Genomic DNA, 27,700 nt, shown 5'->3' with positions numbered 1-27,700 from the left:
AGTCCCATCTGCAAGCTTGGTCTTCAGAACCTCCTCTGACAAGTTTCCCTTGCTTTCCTGTGAGAATAGGCAGCCGCTGTCACAGAGGAGCCGAGGGAGTTTAGGAGATCAGAGGCAAAGCAGCAGTTGCCTCTCTTCAGGGAAAAACCAGATGACCCTCTTCAAAGTGATAATGTAAACAGCTATCTAGCAACTAGTGAGACTGTGGGAGTTTGAATCAAAACGTGAAGAATTCTCCTGCAGGATAAGTGTGAAACCCACCAACACTGTAAGTTGTATTCTTTTTTTTTACCTTTTTATCTGTTAAATCAGGCATACGCTTGATCTCAGATAAAAGCAAATAAATTATGTGGCATGGTGCAATTTTGTGATCTGTGGGCTTTGAAGCTTTTGGAGAGTAAAGGTTATATTTAGTATTCTGATAGCAGATATAGGACACTTAATGATCCATGAGAATGGAATTTCTTTGCAACATACTCTGATATGTGTTTTTTATGAAACAGTTTTCTTTGTAAGTATATATAATATCAAGAAATTGTGTATATGGTTACTGTGTGCATTATTTCTTTAATAGATATAACATTATAGTAGATCATTGCTTAACTGGCCTGCCTGCAGCTGCGCCGTCAACTCCAGCTGCAGAGGCTTCTAACAGCTGCTTTCTATTAATGTCAACCTCTAGAAACATTACTCTGAACAAGCATTTGTTGACTTTAGATGTGGGGTTGGGGCGGCACAGGATTTCATAATATGTGTGCCTGGTGATGTGAGTTATAGACAGCCATAAAACAGAAAAGGCAGGTCATGACCCAAACCCTTTCACCCATGCAATAGATTGTTCCTGTTTCAGTTCACACTTTTACACAGTTTTCATTTTGTGAATTTTATGTTAGATTAAGTTTTACCATCAGTCGGTCATCACGTCCTCGCTGAATGAATGTCATAATAAATGGCATTCTTTTATTGCACTCAATAAAATCCCAAAAGCTGAATTTGGATTTTTTTTTATGTTTGTAGTAAATGTCAGCTTTTAGCATAAACGTGAGTGGTTTATCACCACTTCATTTTCCCACAGTCTTGATTTGAATGTGACAACATACCAGGGATTTGTTAGCCAGACCGCTACCTCAGCCTCAGTTAAAGTGAACCTCACACTAACCACTAGATATCCAGCATGGAGGCCATCCAAAATCAACAACAGTAGGGACCACAGCCAATTCCTCCACTTAGGTAAACAAAGTCTGTCTCTTTCAACACCACTGCAATGTGTGTGTATGTGTATGATTACGTGTGTATGTGTGTGTGTGTGCTGATGCGGTACTACACTCGAAAGCTGTGAAGGCACCACTCCAACTGTAACAATGTAAATTGTTTCAGGTTCAAAGTGTGCTGTGTTGTTGCCACCCACCCTGCTGTGGGAGTGTAGCGGGACCATTTTTAGCAAGTTGTGATGAGATATATTCTGTGTGAAGTTGTCAAAACAATGGCATTGTTTTGTAGCAAAAATAAAAAAAAAACTTCTCTTTTCCCTCCAACCTTCACCATCAGGTTGTTGTAAAAGCTTCAAGAGCAAGTTTGGTTTAATGCAAATGTGCATTTTAATATACAGTATTCCTGGAAAACCGGAATAGTGTAGGGAAGGTCTTGTTTTCAGTTGAGCAGATGCAGCTACATCCGTCTGTGTTCAGTAACCTTTCTTGTGTTTTGGAGATGGACCGTTCACAGGAGTTTAGCAGTGTTGGTATTTTCTCTGATCAGTCATACAAACGGTGCAAAGACTAGCGAGCAACTGACCAGAAATATATCAATTCAGTTCTATCGTCTGCAGACAGGTAAAAGTCCCAAAGACAACAGGGTCAAGAACATTTACTCTCTGTGAATGTTTAGAGTGTCGAAGGGATAAATGTGAAATGTGATCCATGATCAAATCCAGATTTTTGGGGTCTAGAAAATGTGCAGCTGTTTGGGGATGAAAAATGCTGAAACTGCTTCAAAATATTTAAATATTTTGACATTTTTAATAGCATTACACAGAATTAAACAAAAATTAAGCTTCCCAGTGGTCACTGTGACGTTATCTATCTTGATCTCAACAGTTTCACACAATTTAGCTTGTACTCAGAGTTAAGGGTGACTGAGTTTATTAAAAAAGGGGCCCCTCGGTGGCTAAAGTATAATTACCAGAGATGGATATCTGGGAGGGCTGGCTAAACTCTGAAAGGGTTATGGCCAATATTTCATAGATGTCTGTAGTTGGAGGGGAAACAGTGGTGATTTCAATCTCTACACAGAATGGCTTTGGCTAATTAGGAAATACAATGACCTTTTACCTTGTGCTCCAATTACAAGACAGAACAATCAGTCAAGGAGGCAGAGTAACCGGTGTTATATTCTCTTATGAGAACATAAGTTCTCATTGTACTTCCATGAACTGCTAGACTTGGTTTTCCTTTTCATGCACTGTGCAGATACCACCCTCTTGTCTGCAAAAGTGGATGTTTTCTGGCACCCGTTCACTCTGCTTCCACTCCGTTCAATCCTGATCTTGCCTCAGACAAGAGACACCACAAGCATTGGTTACCATGGCAACCCTGCTGGTACAGACAAAGTTGTTTTGTTTTTTGTTTTTTTTGCTGCTAATTAATCATCATAAAAATGTAAATCTTCAGCTCTGAATGTTACCAGTACTTTCAGCCTTGTCTCAATAAATCTTTTTTGATCTTTTTTGAAGAGGTAATATTTTGCAATGTTCCCAGTAAAAACAGTTGAAAGCAGCCTGTATTTTTTGCCCGGCAGTACTGTGTGGTGACATTTGTGGTGCCTGAGAATACAGGCTGAATTTAGACCATCGTCTTCCCTCATGTCAGCTTGAACAGCAGATGGGAAATTCTGCAGATTCCAGAGAAGGAGACAGACTGTTTCGCAACACATCCTCATAATTAAACGACCAAATAGGTCAATTGTACCACACACTCCAGAGCGACCCATAGGAGCGTTTTCTAATATGCCGCCACGCACTCAGAGCAACCCATAGGAGCGTTTTCTAATATGCCGCCATGCACTCCAGAACGACCCATAGGAGGGTTTTCTAATATGCCACCATGCACTCAGAACGACCCATAGGAGTTTTCTAATATACTGCCTCTGTTGGCAGCTTTCCAAAACAGTTACAAATCCCTTTTAAAAAATAATTGTTTTTTATGGTGTGACAACGCTGTGGTTAAGATCTGGTTTGGCCCAAAAATCACTTGGTTAGGGTCAGGGAAAGATCATGGTTTGGATTAAAATGATCACTTGAAATTTAGTGTGGGTTAAAGTTATTACCTCCTTAAAGTTAGGCAATCTTCTTCATCATGGCAACAGTAAACACCACAACAATTTTTTTAAAAGACTGTCCCAACTCATGGTTGGAAACGGGAAATGAACAGCTGTCTCCTGCAGCTAAGTCCACTTTTTGCCGCCATGGCATCAGTAAGACCATGAAAAGTGTAGTTACAGTTTTTAAAAAATTTTCCCATCTTGTGGTTGGAAACAGGAAGCGAACAGCGATCTCCTGCGGCTAAGACCACTTTTTGCCATCTATCTAACCATCCACTGAACCTGCCACCTCTGAATAGAAATTAGTCACCGAATATGGACGTCATTTGAATTGCGTCATTTCTCCAGGTCATAATTACTACAGCCGCCAGATGGCTTCTGTCACTCAAACGTAACTATACGCCATTTTTGGCTACTGAATTTATGACCTATACTGTCGTTTTTCTTGGGAGGACAGGCTGGATTAAACACCTGACTTTAAAATGGGAGTCATTAAGTGTAATAATAAGCAACGAACCAGAATACCATCACCTAAAACCTTTGATGTCATCCAGTTATTGCAATACAAATAATCGCTGATCATGTCTTGAAATTACTATTAATGGCCTGAGAATAAAACAGCCCAGAATTATGGGAAAAATGAGGCATGAAAAATAATGAAATGCTAGTCTGGTTTTGCACAGAGCTTCCCAAAAACAACACTTGGTTAAGGCTCTATAAACAGAATTGTGTGATTTTGTCTGCATGCAACATTTTATGTACCATCCAAATAAATATTACAGATTAACAGATAGATTTTATTAATACTGCTGTAGTGCCAGATGTCTTTCAAAGTTCATCCACAGCACGGTAATGCTTTCTGCTGATGTCTTTCTCATAGGTTTAACCATGGATGGATTACTTAACGGGCTTTCCGGGTACAGGCCCAGAGCCACCCCTGAGCTTGATTCTCTGCTTGAACTGAAACTTTCTTGTTGGAAAGTCGCAGAGCTCAGTTAAAAGTGTATGTCCTGATTGTGTTTTTTTGTGCTCCTGATCCGTAGAGTCTTCTAATATTGAGTTCCTGCCAACCAAATCCAATCTAATATTTCTTTTTATTCTTTCCTTCATCACACAAATGCACAACGTACTAAGGCAGCAGTAACATTTCATTAAAATGAAGCAAAATTAGTAAAGCAATTTAAATCACATAGGCAGAATAGCTCTGCTTTAAGAAACTAAAACCTGCATCTCAGGCTTTCTTTGATGGTTTCCCATAATATTTTGTATAATGTGCTGTAGTATTTAGTATAATATCTGTGCAGAATGACAGTGTGGAACTAACAGCAGTACCTTATGTCACTGAAAGAGACAAAATGACTTTATGGGTTTTATGTGGATTTACTCTGGTTAGATACAAGGAGCACCCACACACTGAATCACAGCTCCTTTTTCTTTATTTGTGACATTTCAACCATCTTCCTCAGGCAAATACCCACAGGAAGGAAACAAGGCATATATATATATAAATATATATATATATAGTCAAATGACCAATGACACTACAATCTAATCACATTCACATGTGTCAAGATAGCATCATCATAAGAAAAATAAAATCATTAATATGACAGGTCATACAAATATGAGAGAAAGTCTCAATGCTAATTGTGAGCAAATTTTCAGTCACAACAAATGTTTACACACATTTCATATAAACAGTAGTAATAGGGTGGGTGTCATAGATTTACTCTGGTTCACACAATGGTTCTTCATCTAGCACAATACGTTGACAACTCTCGCCTTCTCTTCTCCAAATCTTTCTGAAGAGTCAGCTTAGATTTTTTATCTCTTGTCATAGTTTGAAGTCTCCCATTTCTTTCTTTGGGTCTGCTCTTCTCAAAGAAGTGCAGTTTGTTGTTGTCAGTGTTTTTCCTTCTCAGTTGTCTTTTGTTTTTCAGTTTCCATCGCAGAGTTGGTGGTTATCAGCCATGTTAAGCTTGCTTTCTACTTTGTGTTGATATACCAGAACGGTTGTTGGAAACAGGAGAATCTCTCAACCCATGGCGAGTAAAATGAAAAGAAGAACTGATAAAGTAGACTTACCATGTTACAGTTGAGGGCAGGTCTTCCCTATGACCTTACTACGACCATGAAAAAAAAGCTCTGAGATTCCTATGAACATGATGGTTCAGCTTGTGTAATCGTTGTCATGCATTTATTTCTTTTGGGTTTCCAAAATTTCAGTTACTACATCAATATGTAGATCTTTCTATGGTGTAGTCTCCTGAATTTATCCCATATCCTGGATTCATCAGAACCTCCTGCACACCAATCACAGGACTATACCACAGACATTGTACCCATTGCAGATCTCTCCCACCTCCTACGGACTGTTCACCTGCCTGCCGTCTGGCAGAAGGTACTGGAACAACCAGGCCACGACTCCCAGACTCTGCAACAGCTTCTTCCCTCAGGCAGTCAGGCTTCCCAACTCCCTGCTGCTTCCTCTCCACCCCCAGCACTGCACTATTATGTTATGCACTCATTTGTTCAGTTTAGGTCCTCATGTTTTATTTCGTGTATTTTATGTCTTGCACTGTCTACCTGTTTAACTGTTGTACTACAGGCTCCTTGGAAACGATATTTCATCCCAAATGTATAGTTTGTATATGAATGGGTTGACAATTAAGAGAGTCTGAGTCTAAAGAATGATGTTGGGAATTTTTCTCTATTCCCTATTTCTATTGCACATGTTTATTTTTTCATTGACTTATCCAGGCAGAATTTGCATGTCTGCATTCAGAGGCTATTTCCAGTGGAGTAGCCGGTTTGTGACAAGACAAAGGTGTGCTTTTATCTGTGGACATCAATATCCTCAACAGTAATCTGTATGAATGAGACGTCGACTAATAACACCTGACATTTGGCCAATGCTTCCAAGATGGACTGCCCTCTCTGAAAAGTTCAAATAGTCAGCAAGAATGCGGGGGCTGCCGGGTGGGAGGAAGTTCTACGTCTGTGTGTGTGTTTTGTGCGTAGACATTTAAGCTTGTACGTGGTTTCAGTGGGAAATCTGCCAGAAACAGGGAGGCAGGGTTTCAGGGTTTGAGGGGTCACACTGCTCTGGAGTGAGAAAGTTCTGCTTTTCATTACATCAACCCATATGTCCGCATATCTGCTCCGCCTACCAGACTCCACTCTGTTTCCTGGAATTGTTATATGTCAGTCAGTGATCCAATCCTTCTCTCTTTTTCTCCCCAAAAATTTAGATTTTTGTGTGAGTGTGTCTGATTGTGTGTGATTAAAGGGGTAATAACTCTGTGGGTTGGCAGGAGCAGGGTGCTGAGAAAATGAGAGATTCCAGAGTTGCATTCACTTGATATGGAGCGCATTTGAATATTGCTGCAATACACTCTGGAGAGACTGACCAGCAAGGCAGAAAAGAGTTGAAAGGTGGCAGGAAGATAAGAGGGATCCCTGCTCTCTTCTGCACAGCTTTGCGTTTGCTTTAATCTTGATCTTATTTCCCGTTTACAAGAAGAGAACTAATTTAATTCACTTAAAGAAAAGCAGCGTGCAAGTGTTTTCTGAAATAACCCAGCATGAGGCTCCATTACCTACTGTTATTATCACTTTATAATCATTAGTTGAACTTACGTGCGATATGATTCCTAAGTAAGCATAACGTTCAATGACGGTCATTATTACCATGAAAAGTGAACAAGTAGTGGATGAATAATTGTCTGGTATAGTCGGTATCACAAACAATGTTTGGGATGCAATGATTATTTTCATGATCAATTAATCTGTTGAGTATTTTCTCGATTAACCGTTTGGTCTATAAAATGTTAGAAAATGGTGGAAAAACTAACCTCAAATGTCCACAACAGTCCAACAATATTCAGTGTATTAAGAAACCAGAAAATATTCACATTTAAGAGGCAGGAATCAGAGGATTTTTGTGTTTTTTCTTAAAAATTGGCTCGAAATGTTTAAAAGATGTTCACAGTTTTTCAAGTCCGTCCTAAAACAATAGCAAGGGGCCCATATGAACATTTGACACATGTTTTTCTTGCTGTAATCATTCTTCCTGTTAATGCTGGCCAATAAAAGATCCCTTCATAATGCACTTTCAATGTAAATTCAATGTTCTGTGCAAAAATGTATTTAAAAGATTATTTGAAGCTAATATGACGCATGAGTTTTGCAAATGAGTCAAATCAAGTGGATATCTTTCAAAGTTACTGTGTTTTTAGTGCCAAATTCCCTCTTAGTTACTACACTTGCACTGCAGCTGAAGAAAACGCTGTCACAAAGAGGGAACTTTTCACTAAAAAGACTGTATCTGTGCAAGATATCCACTTAATTTGTCTAACTCAGACTGCTGAAGCCTCATATTATCTTCAAAGAATCTTTTAAACACATTTTTGCCCATAACGAGGACTGTGAATTTTGTCCCCCATCACTTAAATTGAAAGTGCATTTAGAGGGAATCCTCTAATAGCCAGTATGAACAGGAGGAATGATAACAGAGAGCAAAACCTGTTTCAATGTTCATGCGGGTTCCTGACTGTTATTTTAAAACAGAAATGAAAAATTGTGAACCTCTCTTTAATCGGTTATCAAATAGTTGGTGATTAAATTTCTATTGATCAACTAATTGTTGCAGCTCTATAAAACTTCCATTTACATCATATGTATTGATGCATATAGTTGGTTTATGAAAGTAATCACAATATATTGTGTTTGTGGATGTGGGATAAAGTGCAATGTGACGAAAAGAATCAGAAATAGTTTCTATAATAGTGTCCTATCTCCTCTTCGAGAGAACATCTGTGTTGCATTGCTTTCTGTGTGCAAACATCCTATGTTTTAGATTTTTTTTTTTTTTCTGGTGGAGGCACTCACTTTTTGAGGGAAGCACTTGTTCTGGCTTTGAAGTGCTCTGTTTTGGTATGGCTGGGCCATATAGCTTTGATGAAAACCTCTAGCTGAGAGCGGCTGTGGGAACACAGGAGTCTCAGTTATTTATGAAATGAAGTGGCAGTGGAGTTAATGAATCACACGTACAGAGACAGAGAGGCAGAGAGAGAGGGAAAAAGATTAATCGAAAAATCACAAACGCAGCTTCAAATCCTCCACCAAGAACTAGCAATATAACAAGTTCCTTCAGGGATATTAGGGATTCCACAAGAGATAAAACAATGGCACAGAAATAAGGTCGCTGCACATGCACATGTAGGAATTATTCAGGGAAACTACAGTATGATTGGAAAGGGGAGCCTTAAAAAAGCTGAACTGAGCCTGAGTGGCCATTCCTTTGTCCCGCTGAATACATAGAGGCCTGGTGGGTGGATAAGTGAAGTCACATGGTCACTTTTCCTTTTTCCCACACAAACACACCCACATCCTCCTCCATGCAGCCTCTCTTCTTCAACTCACTACTTTACCCACAGCAGGCAGTCAGTCAGCTCTGTCTGGATACTGTAGCAACTTGAGCCCTGCAACATTTTTTCTTTCTGTTTTCCACAATGTATCGGGACTAATAACCGTCCGGTTTGCCTTCAGACACATTTTTGGAGCCTCTGCCGGAGAAATTCGACATCACATCGTCCGGAGGCAGTTAATTCACGAGTTGGGCACTTTTGTCCCCCACAGGTAATTTTTCAACTTTCAGGAACAGTTCTCCTCGTGGTTTCTAATTCGCGTTGTGTTAATGGAGTATGAACTTGTAGAAGTCTCAAAGTGTAGCCTTGGTTACAAACTTATATCCCCCCTCCCGTCTTACTTCTCCTACTATAAATGTTTTAAAGTTGTAATTTGATGCCATGCACCGAGTGCTGTGGATTAGAGGCGACTTCTAAAACCAGCAATTAACGCGTTATCTTTGTTTGGTTTGTTTGAAACTATTGCATTGCTAGGCCTTATGTAATGTGGCTGAATTTAATGTATCCCTCCAGCCCCCCACGTCCAGGTAACACTGCAGCGCCAAAGGTGCTAACTGCTATTCAGAGTGGCTGATTTACATGAGGCCTGCCTTTGTTTACTGTTGACAATGCTTTACAGCTTGTGGCTGAGCAGTAGAAGTGGGGAAAAACTGTTGCTGCTTTCATCCCACACTTTTATGAGCTGGCCTCCATCTGTGTAGAGAAGAAAGAGACAGTGAACTTTGGTGCTAAAACCCATTAAGTGATGGGGAATGAATACATGTGAGATGTGTGTGTGTGTGTGTGTGTGTGGAGAGGTTATTGCTGTGTTATTAAACTATCCTGTAAAAATACTTGCATTATGCTCCCAGCAGCTGTGACTAAATCAGCTCCTTTTTTTTTGCGCAGCAACAGCTTTAAAGCAGCATCAATCATATGACAATGTTCTCTTCTCCTTTTGTCTCCATCCATGTAATTACATGAGTCACCATTGCACCCATATCTTTTCTATTAAAGCAACACCGGTTGCCTTGACAGCCTGAATGTGAAGTAAGCAGCAGTGTTTTCATCGTCTCATACAGATTCCAGAGGACCAGCGAGAGGCCGGGGAAGTGAAGACTCTGCAGGAACATGAGTCTGGTGGAGGTGAGGCAGACAGCCGGGTCCCTGACCCTGTCCCTTTCCAGCAACGATTCCAAGGAGCGCTACTTCGACCGCGTAGATGAGAGTGACCCGGAGTACCTCCGCAGCAGGAACATGTCGCCAGACCTGAGGCAGGACTTCAATATGATGGAGCAGAAGAAGAGGGTCACCCAGATACTGCAGAGTCCTGTATGTAGCCCGCAGCTCCGTATAAGTGCCCTCCTACACACAAGCTTTCACTGTGTATGAGCAAAGAACGATGCTTTTAAAGCTGGAGAGGCTTCACTTAAGATAGACTAAAATGCATTGGGTTTTTTTCTTGTTTATCTGAAGATTATTTCATACACTCTGCTCTGAGTTTACTCTGAAATATAACTGCTATAAAGCTTAGAAACAGAAATGTCTGCAGCTACAATGAGATGTGTCACAAAAATCCCCCAGTTTTGTATTTAGATAATGAAATATCAGTTTTAATCTCCGTGGTGTCTTACCAGTGTTATTACAGATTAACTGATAACATTAAAAGGTAAAATAGAGGACATATTCTAAGCAGCATCATATCTGTATTGTAGCATTTTCTTATATCATCTTTGATATAAGCCAGAATGATGATAAACAGAGCAGTGCAGCTTGTTTAGATGGAGTACAAGGAGCTGCAACAACCACATGCCCATGAAGTGCATGAAAATAAGACGAGCCCACACTGATCTGCGATTGCATAACAGGCCCAACAAGTGGAACTTATCTCATCACCATGGGAACCGTGGTCGGATGAAGCAGAATGCGGGAGCTTAGCCGCAGCACACAGGAAAATAGTGCTGTTTTCAAGATTCACAGGCTGCTCTCGAAGGCAAAAATTTATAGTTGGGTTTAATACGATTCCCCCCTCCTGCCTACGCACACACAAAGAGGTTTTAAAGTGGCCCGTAGTGATTTGTTTACACTTGTAATAAGGAGGAGAGCATGCTGTGCTCCTCGACACATCCCGAGGAGGTGTTGGACTGATGTTAAGGTCGGGTTGTGTGTTTAGAAGTTGCTAAGTTAATAGAGCTTTAACAGAGTGTTTGTGTTTCTTCTCCTCAACTCTCCCGGAATGAAAAAGAAAACTTTTTTCTTCACAGGTGTTTAAAGATGAGCTGGAAGGTCTGATTCAGGATCAGCTGACGAAGGGCAACAACCCCACAGGTCTCCTGGCTCTCAGACAGATCGCTGACCTGGTCATGGCGAGCACCTTGGGAGGGGCTGGCCCCTTGACATCGCCAATCAGTGAGTTGTAGAGTGTGTGTTTGTGCGTGTGTGAATGCCTCCATCTATCTCCTTTCGTGCCTGATTGTCATTCAGCGTGTATACTCTGTCTGCGTGCATTATGCAGGCTGAATATCTTCATTGTCAGAGGCTGATTTCTCAGACTCCTGTGACTCTGAACAACCCTGAAACAGCAGAAAAGGCAGAAAGTTGTTGACAGCATTCCTCATTGTCAATGTTTCTATTAAGTAGCCCCCATGACCAGTCTTGGTAATGAATTACAGCTGTTTGCAATGCTAATTATGTTAGCATAACCTCTATGCCTTATGTTTCCGGGGAGGTCATAGAGCAGGCTAGAGCAGAAAAGTTTGACTGTCGAAACTGTAAATGTTTGGAAAATGTCACTTTAGGAAATGTCTGTGACGTCACTGAGGCGGATCTGCTCTTTTAAAAGGTTAAAGTGACTGTAAAAGATAAAGCCTTGTATCATTAAATGGCCTTATATGGTATTACAGTCCAAAAATATCCTCCAGTTTCTTGTCGGGAATTCTGAGAAAAGCCTTTTTTTTAAGCTTCAGCTGCAGAGGCTCCCTGGGATGTTTTAGCTTTATATGTTGTGAAAGCAAACCATGTTAACATCCTTGTAGATGTTTTAAAAAAAAAATACAAGTTTAGTGTTTTTAATGCATAGCAAGTTACCAATGATGTTATGTTTTGTGGCAGGTTTCGGGATGGTGACTCCAGTCAATGACTTGTATGGCATCGAGTCTCCATCCTTTGCTAAAGGGGAGAAGCAGAGTCGCTGCAGGCTGGCCAGCCTCTACAGGCTCGTTGACCTCTTCAGCTGGGCTCGTTTTACAAGCTCCTACATCACCGTGAGTACAACTTCACCATCATGCTCCGATGCACATCTGCTTACGTATGCCACACAAGGTTTGTGTATCTTTATGTGAGCTTTGTGCTCTCTAGCTCCCGGGAAGGCTTAAAGGGGAGTACCTCTGCATTTTTGGAATCCATATATTATTTATGGTTTCAGAAAAGTCAGTTTTGTGAATATGAACATCTTCCCCAATTGTGAGAATTCACACTGAAATATGTGATGAATAACTTGAGATATCAAAATGTAAAACTCAGATTTTTCCCTAAAGACAGAGCTTAGAAAGTCAGTTTTTATCAACCCACATACCGATTTTTGAGAGTGAAGGGAGCTTTCCTCTGTAGTTCAGAGTTTCCTGTATCCTTGAACAGGTGAGGTGAGTCTCTCAGCTCTAAGTAGCTGCTAACTCAACTTAAAGAACTTTTTTTAAGTGTAGAAATTTGGTCTCCTGTGGTCTTGTGTATATAGTTTAGTGGCATCTAGCAGAACAGACTTGGCAGAAATGAAATATTGTTTTCAAAAGTAAGTTTTAATTGGTGTATCATCACCTGAAAATAAGAATTGTTGTGATTTTGTTACCTTAGAATGAACCCTCTATATCTGCATAGGGAGCGGGTCCTCTTCTACAGAGCCCACCATGTTGCACCACTATGTTTCTACAGTAGCCCAGAATGGACAAACCAAATACTGGCTCTAGAGAGGGCCTTTCGCGTCCTCCGCAGGCCACTTAATCTTACACACTGCTCCTCGAAGGGGCTTTTTGACCTTAACAAAAATGAATTCATGGGGGAAACACTGCTGCAGAGGCATCATAATGGCTAGAAATGCACTCATATCTCCATTTCTCCTGTACAAGCTCAACAAATACTGTTGTACGGTGGATTATACACTGTATTTACATCACAAATGTTTCTTAATGTTGGAATTTTACTTACGTTATTCACGTTTTTACCCAGACAAGTTTTGGATTTTAAAATATGATCTTTTTGCTTTCAGGTGCGTGTCAGTAAAGAGCAGGATCATGTGCTTATTAATCCACGAGGTCTGTCTTTCGCTGAGGTGACGGCAGCAAATTTGGTAAGCACGACGTCTGTGTGTGTGTGTGTGTGCGCTGTCATTTTCCAATTTTCCAATCATGAGTCAGAATTGTCATGGAGTTTTGCTACATACACTAGGAATTTGTATTTTTTAATTTATTTATTTTTTTAAATCTCAGGCATTGTCATTGTAAATCCATTAAATTAACACAATGCATTTTCAAAATACAAGTAAGGAATAGGTAATGGGGAATGTTTGTGACTTTTTTATTGGAAATAGCCAGGCACCTGAATGTGACACATATTGTTGTCAGTTAAACCTGACATTGATAGATTTGAATCAGATGTCTGTGAGGTGTCTAGATGTTTTTAATAGTACAAGCTACAGTGCTCAAAGATGATATTTTTTGACAGTTTTTCTCTAACACAGTATACCATTCAACATCCTCATTATAGCTTTTCTGCTCTCCATCGTGAGTCGTCATTTGTCTCCATTCGTGTCTTCTGAGCGCTTTAGAGTCTCTTCAGCAAAAAGAAAAACTTTTAAATGAAGGACATATTAATTTGAAAGTGAGAGTTAATTGCTGTATTAATCACAAGAACCACTAAAAACGAAACCAGCTAAGCCTACACTGTATACTGAATGTTAAGTACAATAAATATATAGTGTGTAGTCTGACACAAAATGCCTCATTAGAGCGATGAAGATTGAGTTATTTTGATCGGAATCGAGGTAATTTCCAATAAAACAGGATCATTCGTCTTTTTTTAATTTGTATTTTAAAATATAAGCTGTGAAAAATATTTGACTGGCAGTTTGGAGTTTGGATGTGGAGTGATGAGGACTGGAGCACATGGTTCTAGGTAGTTGGAGCTTTTAATAAGGGGCTCCTCATGCTGCTATTTCTGCTCATTAAAAAGTTTTAACAATAATGGTCTGTACCAGACCTCATTAGTCCACATCCTGTCTCAATTGTCCTGTCTGTCGAGGCACTGTTTTGAGATTTGAATTGGCTGACATGTGGAGATTCCCTGTCTGGGGTATCAATGTTTGTCATTAAGCAAATCATATTGACATGGATTTGCAGCGTCATGCTGATAAAGTATTTTTGCCTTATTGATTCAATCATATGTAAGCACCTATAGGTTTAGTATTTAACATTTCTATTCTTCCATGTTTTGAAATAACATTGAGTTTGTTCTTTGTTTAATCTGCTGCTGCTTTACTATAATAACAACAACAACTACTACTTAAATCTGTACTACACTGCCAACTGACATCCTTCACAGCTCTAACTTTCTGTTTTTTTTTGTAGGTGAAGGTAAACATGATTGGTGATGTTGTGGACCAAGGTTCTACTGATCTGGGTATTGACCATTTTGGATTTGCTCCTCATGCTGCCATTTACTCCATGCGCCCTGATGTGAGATGTATCATCCACATACATACCCCTGCCACAGCTGCTGTAAGTGTGCTCCAGGCTTATATTATATGAGCTTTGTGTTATTCAAAGCATAAAAGCTGCTGCTAAATGCTTATTTTGCACCAGAGGAAGAAGACTGAATTAAAAGCAGCCCCCTGTGTGCTTAGTTATTTTGGATGCAGACACCCTGTAATGCATTTTTGCCATTTCCTTTGAAGCTCGGCAGTAAAATGCACAGCACATGATGAACGTTGCTGTGTTAAGTTTTTATTTGTGCCTGATAGCAAAAATGTGCCTCCATTTAGATGTCAGTGCGTCACAGCCTTTGTTGCTTTCATCCCATGTTAACAGGTGTCCTCGATGAAATGTGGAATCCTGCCCATTTCCCAGGAGGCTTTGCTTCTGGGAGATGTGAGCTGCTTTGGTTACCATGGCAGCCTGGATAATAAAGAGGAGAAGGTGGAGTTTCAGAAAGCTCTGGGCCCTACTGCCAAGGTACTGTCAAACCAAGGGACTCCATTAGTGAAAGGCTCATTTTCACATGGGACAGACAGCATATTATACTGTATGCACAACAGGATGTATATGAGGTCATTTGTAAACTGCTGGTGAATATAAATAAATCAGTACAGTATAAATTCTTATATAGAGTATATCACAGAAATGTACTAAAATTGAATACCCGTCTTTTGCCAACCAAACTCATCCACTGCACCGATTTTATAGCTGATGTTCAGTTACTACTCAGTCATAATGTCTTTCAGGCTCTAGAGGGAAGTCGCAAAAGTCTGATAAAACAACCCTGATGATGTCATTGGGATGTCATCAAGGTTATCTCAGCTTTACGACAGAAAGCTTGCGTTACAGACGGAGGGTGTGGGGTTTTATAGACGTGTGGCTTTATTAGGCAGGGATGTCATATTGGAGTTATTGTAATTATGAGTTTCCGACTTTTAAATAGTGTGTACGTCAACCTCCAACTTGTAATTACGTCTGGGAAACTGGGGATTTTCTGATATATCCAACTTGGCACTTAGTAATATGGAAGTGTCGGAAAACCAAGCAAACATGGACACCTCACGCCAACCAAAGTCTGTCGTTCAGTGTAATTAAACCCATATTTTATGGATATAATGTAATTTTGTCAATGTACAGTATTTCAAACCTTCATATGACCAACTCAGTTATAATACAACCCTCCATCTTCCTGCATAATGAAGGATGATATTGAGTTGCCTTAAGAGAAGTTTAGGATCCAGCTTCACCCAATTTAGGAAATTTTTTGACTTTTAAAGTAAGGAAATCTCAGCCTCTGCTGCATCAGTCTTGACCATTCTTTTTAAAAAAAATCTTATCTCGCAAGCCCCCCAACTTTGTGAAAGTGCACCACTACCTTGTTTTTTTGTGTAGAATGTCTGACCATTGACATAATGAGACATACATAATATGAATGTAACACAGTCCAACACAACAACGTTCCTAAGTAACCTCAAAAACGCCCACAGAATTACATCAAGACATCTGACAAAGTCCTTGAAGCCTCACATCAGAAGGATTCATAGATAGATACCCAAAAGCTGTCTCTAGTTGATAACATGAATCAGCTCTTAAAGCTTTTATTTTCATCTTGGGGAGACAGATGTTTGTGTTTGTAGTCACTGATTTCACAGTGAACTAACCAGAAGAGCACAATAAACAGTACATTTAAGGCTGGATTTTTTTTACACATGTGTCATATCAAGACATGTACATTGATAAGGAAACATTAATTAACATTTACACATTAATTAATTAACGCACATGAGCATATCTGAACACACCAATGCATTAACTCAGTTGGATTTGTGTGTATTAGTGTATCATAGTTATTATTGTGGACCATTAGGCAGCTCAAGTGTTTCCTGTGTTTTTCAGGTGATGATCCTGAGGAACCATGGGCTGCTTGCTCTGGGAGAAACAGTGGAAGAAGCTTTTCATTATGTGTACCACTCCCAGCAAGCATGTGAAATCCAGGTATTAAAAACTTGATTTGTATTCTTGACACTACCTCTGCTTGATAATGAAATCTAGTTACACCATTCAGGTCACAGCAATTTGTAAACTTGAGTGTGGCCTTAATACATATTTACGCATTTATGAGTCAACTAAATGCGTAGAAATCTGTGATGTAATTCTTCACTTTTAGAAATGTTTTTCCTTTTTTTTTTTACAAGTGAGTAAGACCTGGTCGCAAATAGCAGCACCTGAAATGGAAGCAAAGCCCATGTCTAACATACAGTATGTTTGAACAAAGTCAGATATGTTGTAAAGAGCTCTGTTTCCAGTCGGAGCCAGGTGGAACCCTGTAGTGTTACTGACACACTCCTGTTGTTTTGTGTCAGGGAGGCGTTGTAGGTGCTTTTGTATCATCCTGCTGTGTCTGGATTGTATTTGTTTTTGACATATATTGACAGCTCAGTTCACATGTGATTACAATTCCTTTGAGGGAGGAACCTACTGCATCTTTGAGGAGAAAATATTTACCTTCTTGTTCATGTTTTCTAAAAAACCTCAGAATTATAATGAAGCATGGTCAGAAAGTTGTCAGTGACTTTGTGCTGAATTATAATTTGTCTAGTAACTTCAGCGGTATTAAGAAATTTGTTACCAAATGTTTTTGTTTAGGTGAATGCTTTGAGGTGTGCCGGCAGCGCAGACAATCTCGTGCTCCTGGACAGAGGGAAGTTTAAACCCCTGACCCAGGGAGTGGCCGCTGCCGGGGTGGTAATCGACAGTGAGGTCAAGTGGAAAGTGGGCGAGGCCGAGTTCGAGTCCCTTATGAGGATGCTGGACAACCTGGTGAGTGAACCCTGACATGTGACCCTTACTCATGATGCTCCGAATTTCCTGTCTCAAGTGTTTCCTCTGGAAATGTCTGATAAGGGAACGCAATGAAACTAGATGTGTTTTTTTTTTTAATCTTACCTCAAAATTATTTGTGTGATTGAATCATGTTTTATTATAAATGTCTCTGTGTGCACATTTTTCACTACAATAATAGAAACTCACGCAATTATTGTCAGAACATGTTAAGCATAGTGTTATTCTACCCTCAGGGTTTCTGTGCAATGCTGCACTTCTGTCAGTTAAAACTCTGCTATTCGAACCACACTACTAATAACCAGGGCTTGACATGTTGTGTGGACACAGAAGATGTCAGAATGTGTCTGTATGAGTGTGTGTCTAGTTAACAACTGTGGCTGGAGAGGGCTGCAGCTGTTTCAGCTCTGTGTGATCATAGCCCGCCCACCCTTTCAATCATAGCTTCCAGATGGTAAGGCATGCTGTGGACAGTTACAGCCACAGACCACACAATCACTTAGTGTAAGGACTCTAGTGTACTCAATTTTGATATCAGATTTGTTCTTTTCTCTGACTGCAAATGCACACACACACACACACACACACATACGGCAACAGGATGTCTGCCTGTCCATGCCAGAAGGTGGAGTTTGCTAGCTATGGTGAACCTCATGATGTTCGAAATGATCACAATGGGTGAAATCCAAAGCACACAACAAGAGCTCTGGCTGCTCTAAAGGTCACAGCTAATAATGTAGGAGGAAGAAGATGATTTAGAGCTGGCCCGGTACGGTGTTTACAGCAGCAACAACAAAAAATAAAATCAAATAAAAAAAGGACACGGTGTGTTGCTTTTGTAAACCAAACAAGGAGATTGAATGGAGAGATAATTCTTATCTAGAGGCAGATAAGGAGTTTGGATGGAGAGAGAGTGTGTTAGTCAATTCAATGAGCTAACAAAAGTAAACACTTTGATTTATAAAGCTCTCTCATCCATTCATTATATTCAAAAAGCAATCCATCACATTGAACAAGCAACCAACAGCTCCTTAATCAGTGTATCAGAAATTGAGTATTTAAATTATACAATTGGTGCATTCTGTATTTTATATACGGGCCAGAGCCAAACATATTTTGGGATTTTTGTTCTTTAATCAGAACAATAAATTATAATCAAGCCTACATTCAATAAGCTCACATGACACTGTTAACCAGTGTCATGTGAGCAGTCTATTAACCAGTTAGTGACACTGCATTGGGGGCACTGAACAATTCTGCTAAAACATTTCCAAAAGCTCTGACAATGGCTTGCCTGTGACAGTCAAAGCCCAAAGCAGAGATTTTTTTTCGGTGTCAAACTCATCATATGGCCTGTGAGAAAATGGCATTTTTGGTTTTGATTGTAGTGCTGTGCTGCCGGCCTCAGACTGTATTCTGCTCACACTGCGAGTTCCCATCAGTGGTTTTCTAGTTGTCTCTCCCTGTCTTTGATGTATTGTTAACAACACACTTCTTCAAACTAAAGTTTTATCTTTTCCCTCTGAAACTGGTCAAGTCTGCAGAAATGCTGTTTGTATATGTAGCATTGTTTAAATATTTAGAAGCACTGTGTAAGCACTGTGGATCTTGGGTGGCCTGTGCATCCTTTAAATTCTGTATCTTAACAGTCGATACAGCGAGTTTATTATTGAAAAGATTGTGAGGGAACACTGAATGACGCTGCAGAATACTGCAACACTTCTGACAAGAGAAAACGTTGTGTTAGAATAACGTTTCCCCTCTGTGTGACCCTCTAGGGATACAGAACAGGCTACACTTACAGGAACCCCATTGTCCGTGAAAAACCCCGATCCAAGAACGACGTGGAGATCCCTGCCACTGTGTCTGCTGTGCCGCTGGAGGACAGTGAGCTGGGTCTGCGTAGCCCTTTCAAATTTATGGTGCAGAAACAGCAGAGAGAAAGAACCCGGTGGCTCAACTCACCCAACAGCTACTTAAGGGTCAGTGTTCCTGAACAATCACCCAGCGGCGATGTCAGCCCCAGGACCAAGACAATGGTGCGTCAAATTTCTGTAACACTGTACCATGAAATTTAATAATCTAACTCTTAGTGTTTTGGCCTTAGAAGGAAATTGTGATCTTGGAAGCTGCTGTTCCTTTATATTAGCCTGCCCTCTTGTGGCCAGTTTGATAAATACATGTTTTCAACGTTCAATGTTGAAGTTTTTCTTATTTATCTGTTTTTCTTTCCTCAGTGGATGAAGTCTTCACAGCCAGGCAACAGAATTGGCACTCCAATAAAGATTGAAGACCCTAACCAGTTTGTCCCACTTAACACTGATCCCACAGAGGTTTTGGACAAGAGGAACCGGGTGAGTTGAAACATCACCACGTTATAATCCTGGGCAGCAGAGACTCACAAAGATTTTTCATTCATTCTTATATACTCTCATCTCATCATTAATCATGATGGGAACTGTTATTTAAAAATTCACACCTAGTTCTAAGCTTAAATACAGTGTATACAGTATAGAAATTGGTACAAGACTAGTTTTTCAATTAATTGATGCTGATTAGAGACACCAATATGTCACATTCCATACAAAATCAATCATATAGCCGAAGGATTGATCAATTGAAGAACTGTACTGTGATTTTCTGAGTGGTTTTATTTTATTTATGACTGTATGTTTCACCTTGTGTAGGCAGGTGCTTGATATAACATGTGGCCATATTCAGACTAAATCAGGCGGTGCGGTGAAAACGCCAGTCCTCCCATTTATTTGAATGGGGGTAGTGTGGTTCGGCTGCAGCTGTTTTGGCCACTGCAGCGCCGCACCGGACTGCGGCCAGAAAGTTGAGCCAGAGTCAACTTTTGGAGAAACGCAACCCGATGTCACTGCGGCTGAAGGCTGCGGTGGCCAATCACAGCTGGAGATCAGACTGATCAGAGGTGACTGAGGACAAAGATGTTATTAGGACGAGGGGAGGACATTTCTCTTCATATGATAACGTCTAAAGTAAAGTTAGACTTTGCTGTCAGCTTCCCAACTCATTTTAAAAAAAGACGAGAGAAAAAGAGAGAGAGAGCAGCTGTAGTTGAGCGAGCTAGAGAGTGAATGAAGAGAGGGAGCGCTGGTAGCGAGAAAGCCGGTGAATCAGATCAATAAAACGTTATTTTCTGATTGTTTCGCAGTGGTTAAGTTCTAGAGCACAAATAAACATGCCCACAACCCCCTCACACCTCCACTCGACCCCGTGGCTGAACGCCGCATCGCCTGATTTGGTCTGAATACGGCCAAAAGGAGAGGTTCACAGTTTTTCAAGTCTGTCTTAAAACAATAGTCAGCTTCCCAAATGAACATTGAAACAGGTTTTTCTCACAGTGTAATCATTCCCGATCCCCTCCAAATGCATTTACAATGTAAGTAATGGATTCTTGTTATGAGCCAAAATGTATTTAAAAGTTTGTCTAAAGACAACATGAGACTTCAGCCGTCTGAGCTAGTCAAATAAAGTGGATATCTTCCACAGTTAGTCTTTTCAGTAAAAAACGTCCCCTTTGTGTCTTGAAGGACAATGTTTTCCCATTCAGCTGCAGTGGAAGGAAATTTGCACTAAAAAGACTGTGACTAGATAGATAGATAGTAGATATTGACTTGATTTGACTCATTTGGACGACAAAAAACTCACATTAGCTATAAATAAACCTTTAAATACATTTTTGCACAGAAAGATGTGCAAAGGCTGTGGATTTTGGCCCCCATCACTTACATTGAAAGCACATTATGAAGGGACCTCTGAAAGGCCAGTATGAACAGGAGGAATGATTACAGCAAGAAGAACATGTGTCAATGTTCATTTGGGCACCTGACTATTGTTTTAGGACAGACTTGGAAAAGTGTGAACTTATAATGGACTGTATATAATGTCAAAGATATCTGAACCAGGTTTAATATGGTTTTGTTGAATACATTTGTTCAGATAAAAGAACAGCACAGAGGTGACCTGATGACTGCAGGACCAAAGTCTCAATTACTAGCGGGCATCGTTGTGGACACCATACCAGGACCAGTGAGTATATTAACCTTCACACCATACTGGTGCAACCACACTGCATCATACACAATGTGTCACTCTTATTTTAGACATAAATATTCTACTAGACTTCATTGTTGTTCTGTTTTTGCTCTCTTCTCTGTCAGGCTTTCATCATTGAGGATGAAGAACAGACTCGCTCTCTTCCCCCCAACCCTTTCAATGAGTTCACAGAGAAGGTGCTGGAGGAATACAAGAACATGGTAGAAAAAAAGCAGCAAGGCCAAGACGGTACTCATTGCTATCCTTCATACAGTGTCTCTATGAGTCATGCTGTTTCTTTACCATTACAAAGCCTTACTTAATGTAATCCTACTTGGGCTTACATGGGGTCATATCTGACAGCATCCCATTAAGATCGTGAGCATCTGATGTTTTGACGTTAATCCTTTGTGGTCATGTAAGGTCATGAAAGAAATTGAGATGCAGAGACAAAGTAAATCTCGAGGGACATGGTCTGACATCATCAAGCAAGGCCAGCATAGGAACAAAAATGGGAGTTTAGGACCCATTAAATGCTGATTTCTGAAGAACTGTGAAATCAGATTGAACTAGTTTGACCCAGCAGACATTATTGTAAGGGAATATAAATTGCAGTTACGTAAAGGTCTGCTTCCTTACAACTTGTAGTTTTATGTGTTCTACAAGTTTGCTGTACTCACTTTATCCACGTAAAAACTGCGTTGTCAGCTTGTAGTCCAGGAAGTTAATTAGTCCAGTCAGAGTGCTCGGTTCCTGCCTGAGGAAATGTTAGAACTAAGTTCACTAAAATGAAGAGATTCCTGCGTTCCTGGTTTCGCTCTTCCGCTGAGTTGTGAAGTCAGCTCATAAGGAATGAGAGATGAGCTGCAGAGACATCAGTCTTGTCAATCCACTCATGTCTTGATTATGACTGCGGTCCAGGAAAAAATGTGTGTGTAAGAGGGAAACATTTCTACAGCTGTGTGTTAGAGAAACACCTTAATTTTTCACCAAGACAGTTTAATGAAATGTAAACCAGCCAGAGGTTTTTAGTTTTGCTTCTGCAAACAGTAAGATACAAGTCTTTATGACACACATTTGTTCATCTAAAAAGTCTCACTCACCTGAGCATACTGACTGTGATGAATAACTGACTTCTGATGACTTTAAATCTTTTATAGATGATGATGATGCCACCGATGCAGATGAGATGACAACATTTGATGGCTCTACCATCTCCCTTTCCCTCTCTCCCATAATGACACCAGCTAAGCAAGGTAATAAGCTAGTCAAGAGGTATTATGTGGTGATGTGTTTGAACTAGTTGCTTGTTTGTGTCTGTGTTTTTATGTCAACTAGTGCAGTGCCCGTTAAAAATGTGCCTGTTTGGAACAGGCCAATTGCTTATTATTTCTCGAGAACTGCACATGTATGTATCAATTGACAAACGTACCAATGAAAACAATAATGAATTCATAAATAAAATGGTTTAAATCCAGACAGAAACTTCACCAGTGAGACTAAACAGAGGTTGAACCATAGGACAGTTCCACTGGTTGATTCTGCTGCCAATCAAACATGTCTGCGCTCCTATTGGCTAGTTTTACTGCCTCTGCCTTTGTTTCTTCTCCTGTGTGTGCTCGTTCTTCTCTTGCTGCACTCAGACACAGAGCTGTGCGGCTCGCTGTTCACTTGTTTATTCAAAGCTTATTAATATTAAACGTAACCTGACGCGCCAGATGGTTTGTTACCCAGAACCATCTGAAAAATTGTTCATGGAAACTGTTTGGAGAAGGGCAAGCACTTTCAACTTTCAAAAAATACTGAGCAGGTGATTGGATAAACCATTTGTCCATCATCGTCTATCACCATCTTACATTGCAAGGCAGCGGGATTCGCAGCACGGATTGGTCTGAACCACCGGTGGCATGATTTTGTGGTCTCACGATCTTGCGATTCCAGCTGCCTTGCAAGGTAATACTAAATGTGTCACATGTCCAAATTGCACAAAATTTGACACTACATGTCCTTGGGTCCCCAGCAATACACCCACCGAGTGTGAAGTTGATCGGCTGGATGGTTCTCAAGATACGTGAAGGACACACATACAGACAGAGATTCCTTGCCTTTTAGTTAGATGAATTGCAGTGCTCGTTCAAAACATGTCTGAGACATCCTGCAGTAAATCTTCAATGTACATGTTTTGTTCACAGTAAACGGTTCAATACTAGAGCTTAAATTTCTTAAACTTTTTCAAGTCATTATCACTACGGATATAATCCCACCTCCAACCACAATGTGGGTTGGAAAGGCAGAATGGAGCTGTCCATGTTTACACTCGTTGACTTCACAGGCAGAAAAAGAAGCAAATCAGTGTTGTTTATGAGGTATTTTTATATATTTCTCGAGAACCGCTCATCCAAACAAGTTCACACTCAACACTAAACTTTCTTGAGTTCCCAGCAATACACCTGCCAGGTATGAAGTAGATCAGATAAATGGTTTTTGAGATATGCGAAGAACAAACACACAGACAGACAGACAGAGATTCCTTGCTTTATATAGAGAGATGTGCTCTGTACAAGGACATGAAATACCTTAAATTTGATCGATAGTTAAATATTTCATCGCAGACATATCTATGTGATTGCAATTCTTATCCTCATCCCTTTCTGCTGACTTGGTTTCATCTGTTGACAGACACAATACCCAATGGGAAAGACCACTTGGCAGAATTGGAGGAGGATCTGAGCATCGAGGTATCCAAGCTGAGCGTGAGCACTTCGGAAACGGTGGAAATATCCATAACAACGAATGAGAAGACAGGGGAAGCGCAGACCCCAGAGAGCCAAAGCAAGTCCCCCAAGAAAAAGAAAAAGAAGTTCCGCACACCTTCATTCTTGAAAAAGAGCAAGAAGAAGGAGAAGGAAAAAACAGAAGCCTGAGTGCACTAACTGTAAAAAACGAGTGTTTTGCTAGGAAAACGACTGAATTGCCTTCTTAATTTTCAGATTGTTGAAGGGAAGTCTAACAAGAGCAATGACTATCATTTAGTCAGAAAGTCTCCCAGGACAGTGTTGATTTTAAACATCCTGCACATCCTCCCTCATTCACAGCTATTATTTCATGTGAAAGTCTCTCCAAGATGTGCCAGCAGATGGTTATATGGATGTGTTTTTCTTTCCCTGTGAGAATTTGTGATTGACCACTCCTGAGGGCTCAGTAAAGTGAAATCAAATGAAAGGTGAATGGAAAAAAAATGTGTTTGAGGTTGTTTTTACCCATATTTTTAATGGGGTTAAGTTCATGAATACATCAGATTTGGGCCTGTTTAGTATTTGTGATTTTCTTTTCTTTTTGCACAAATTCATTTTTGAATGTATACTGAAAGATTTTATGATTTAACACCAGTAGTATAACAGTGGCTGAACAAAACCAATATTTTACACTGTTTAGCCTTCTAAGAAGTACGATTTGTATCTGAACATATTCATAGTTATACTATCTTGTAATAATATATGTTGGTTTATATTATAGGTATTACAATATAGTGTTTGATGATTTGATAGTCTACATATTTACTTTACATACTAACCCTTATACTAAACATGCTGTGATTGATAATACAGTAATAATTCATGTTGTTTTTACAATTATGTCAGTGGCATTGTTCTCATGGTTGCTGCTTTTTTGTAATTGTGACAAGGACTTGACTATGATTGACAGAATGAGCTCAGCAAAGTGATGATTCTTGCTTATTGATGGTTTTGAGTGAGAAGGTTCGACTTTTACAGAATATACAGAAAATCGTTAAGTGTACGGCTGTGAGCTGACAAGCCTGAATCACAGGAAGTTAGTTTAACGTGATGGATGTTTTGACTAATTTTGTCCAAATATTCGGTTGATGGCAATATGCTGTGGAAATCTTTTCTGTGTAGCCACTGTTATAGATTGATATGAAGTATATTAGAGGACCATATATTTACATCCCAGTCAATAATGTGAATGATTTGTTTCGACCCAAAGGGAGTGAATTCTTTGCCTTTGTATATAGTTTGTTTTTGTGAAGTTCTTTTGTTACGCTAAACCAAATGTTAGACAATGAACCATAGAAATGTGACAGTACAATCTAATAACATTTTAACGCTACTTTTATCATAATGTTTTATCCACCTTAATTAAGCTCCTTATTTACTGAACATGCACAGCACATTGTGTTTACAAATTATGTAAGTTGTGTGCCTAGTGCTTGTATTTCATCTGTGTTTACATTACTATATGTATCACCTGGGTTTATCCATGGTGCTTTACATTACAGACACCTAGCCTCAGAGTCAGTCCTTTTAAAATTGCCTTCCAGTCTGCCTGATGTAATAAAAGCTGGGATATGTTTCCATAAGAGTTTTATTGCCTTCTTGCTTATTGACTGAAAGACATTTGATGTTTACAGTTCTTCTTAGTCACTTTGGTACATTTCTCGAATCATCCATAACATTTGCCAACAGTAAGTGCATTTCTCAAAGCAATTCATACAAACAGCACCACACGATCGATAACCTGTAAAAGTCAAATTATTTGTTTAAAATCCTTAGTTTATCTCTCAGAAGTAAATATTTATGTCAGTGAACATTTCGGTACCATCAGAGTTATGTGTGTGTTTGTGTGTGACAGTATATGTGCAGTATGTATACTGTGTACTGTAAAATGCAAGTGGAATACTGGAATATGAAGCATTACAGTAAGTATACAATATGACAGCACAGTGCATATTGTTGGATTATATACCTGTCTATGAAATGTTTGAATGACTGGGTATAGGGTTGTTCTCCCAACTGTATGTTTGGAGATTAACCTTCGACCAACCTTGGCCATTGTAAGGCCATGATTGAGAATGTGGTCCACAATTGTGGCCCTTTTTTCATCAGCAACATGCCTATGCCCTTGGCCTCTTCTACCTCGTCCTCTATTTTGCCTCCCTACCCTTCTCCATGCAGCCTCACTCCCCTTCTTCTTCCCAGATGTTGACCCTGTTCATTTCCTTGCTCTTCCATTGTCAGAAATTATAACACTGTCTTGCGCTCTGTCTATATATGCTTGCCAGTTGAAGGTTCATGAGTTGCACCTTTGAGCTCTTTTAGAGAACTGCTTGATCATTGGTTGATCTAATGCTTCACACATTCAACTTCATCAGTGAAAGTCAAGCTTCACCTGAGAGCAATTCATCAATTCAGGACACATTCACAAAAAAAGTCTAATAGAAATGTATAGAAAATATGCTTGACAGATTTTGACAACTGGTTTAGCCATTTTGCAGGTAATGACTTGTGCAATGCCTAGCTGTTTTTGAGGTTAAGACTATTCAACAGAGAACCAGTATAAGACATTTTGATCAACATGACATAAGCAACTAATAATGCAGGAAAGAGCAGACAATTGTACATAGTCATTTGCATGAATGTGCCAAAGCATTAGCCATTTGTTCAAAAGAATGAGAAATTGCTTTTATGATGTGCACAAGTGACTAGATGATGCAGAGGCTGAACAAGTAGTTTTGAGAATTTCAATTCTGATCTGAGAAATGTATCAAAGCGACTTATGCATTTATTTCACAATATGCTAAATTTCATTCTGGTATGAAAGTCCAGTGAACCATATCCAGCTCCAAGAGGCAAACTAACACCTCGAGTATGAAATAAAGCTTTCTACCAAACTACTGACACAGCTTCCCTCTTTTTAAAAAACAGCAGCGTCCCCCTAAAACAATGCACTCCGTTCAGTGATAATTGACTGTGTGAAGCTGTATAATCAGTCTTCAGCCATGATATGAATGGGTGTTGTCATGGTAATCCACTGAGAGGGGGCCGCGGAGACAAAGAGGGGATTTGGTGTCTCCAACAGGTGTTCATGTTGGGGGAGTGACAAGATCTATACCTACACCACCCCCGTCCCATGCACCTCTCACATAAGATGACATAATGAAAAGCAGATTGGGTCAAAAGTAGTGCATTTGATTGCATGTAAAAATTAAGAATAATAACATTTTTTATATTGAACTAATATATTGAACTGTTCATTTTCTCAGGAATTATCTCAAAAGCAAGGCCAGCATCAGGATCCAAACTTGTTATCTCTAACAATCCCTTACAATGTGTGGATGACAAAGCTTAGCGCTGAGCTCTTCCTTGTCCTGACAGTGCTAAGGAGAGGACGGAGCAGGTGACACACGTCTGGCCTGCTGGAGTGTCCTTCTGCTGTGACCTCAGGGCAAAGTGCAGCCATTGTTTTAAAACAACAGGGGACTGCTGCTGCACAATGCCTAATCTGAGACCATCATCTTACAGACCACCA

The 27,700-nt window shown here is 39.9% G+C and overlaps 1 protein-coding gene across 2 annotated transcripts; it reads left to right on the top strand.

Moving 5' to 3' along the window:
• The first annotated feature begins 101 nt into the window (after positions 1-101).
• add3b (adducin 3 (gamma) b) lies at positions 102-25,745 on the top strand. 2 transcript variants are annotated; one of them, XM_042434009.1, is made up of 15 exons: positions 102-268; positions 9,809-10,058; positions 10,991-11,135; positions 11,838-11,989; positions 12,988-13,068; positions 14,345-14,494; positions 14,804-14,947; positions 16,367-16,465; positions 17,117-17,290; positions 19,090-19,350; positions 19,549-19,665; positions 21,278-21,367; positions 21,499-21,622; positions 22,534-22,629; positions 24,053-25,745. In XM_042434009.1, the coding sequence occupies exons 2-15, from the start codon at positions 9,858-9,860 to the stop codon at positions 24,295-24,297; spliced, it is 2,079 nt and encodes a 692-aa protein (XP_042289943.1). In that variant the 5' UTR covers positions 102-268; positions 9,809-9,857; the 3' UTR covers positions 24,298-25,745. The 2 variants fall into 2 exon arrangements, with proteins under 2 accessions (XP_042289943.1, XP_042289942.1); XM_042434008.1 differs by lacking the exon at positions 102-268 and adding an exon at positions 8,435-8,958.
• Positions 25,746-27,700: the final 1,955 nt, after the last annotated feature.

The sequence above is a fragment of the Thunnus maccoyii genome, chromosome 14 (genome assembly GCF_910596095.1).
Source record: "Thunnus maccoyii chromosome 14, fThuMac1.1, whole genome shotgun sequence".
Taxonomy (NCBI): domain Eukaryota; kingdom Metazoa; phylum Chordata; class Actinopteri; order Scombriformes; family Scombridae; genus Thunnus; species Thunnus maccoyii.
Note: the sequence above shows the minus strand (reverse complement) of the source record. Positions and strands in the feature narration are given on the sequence as shown.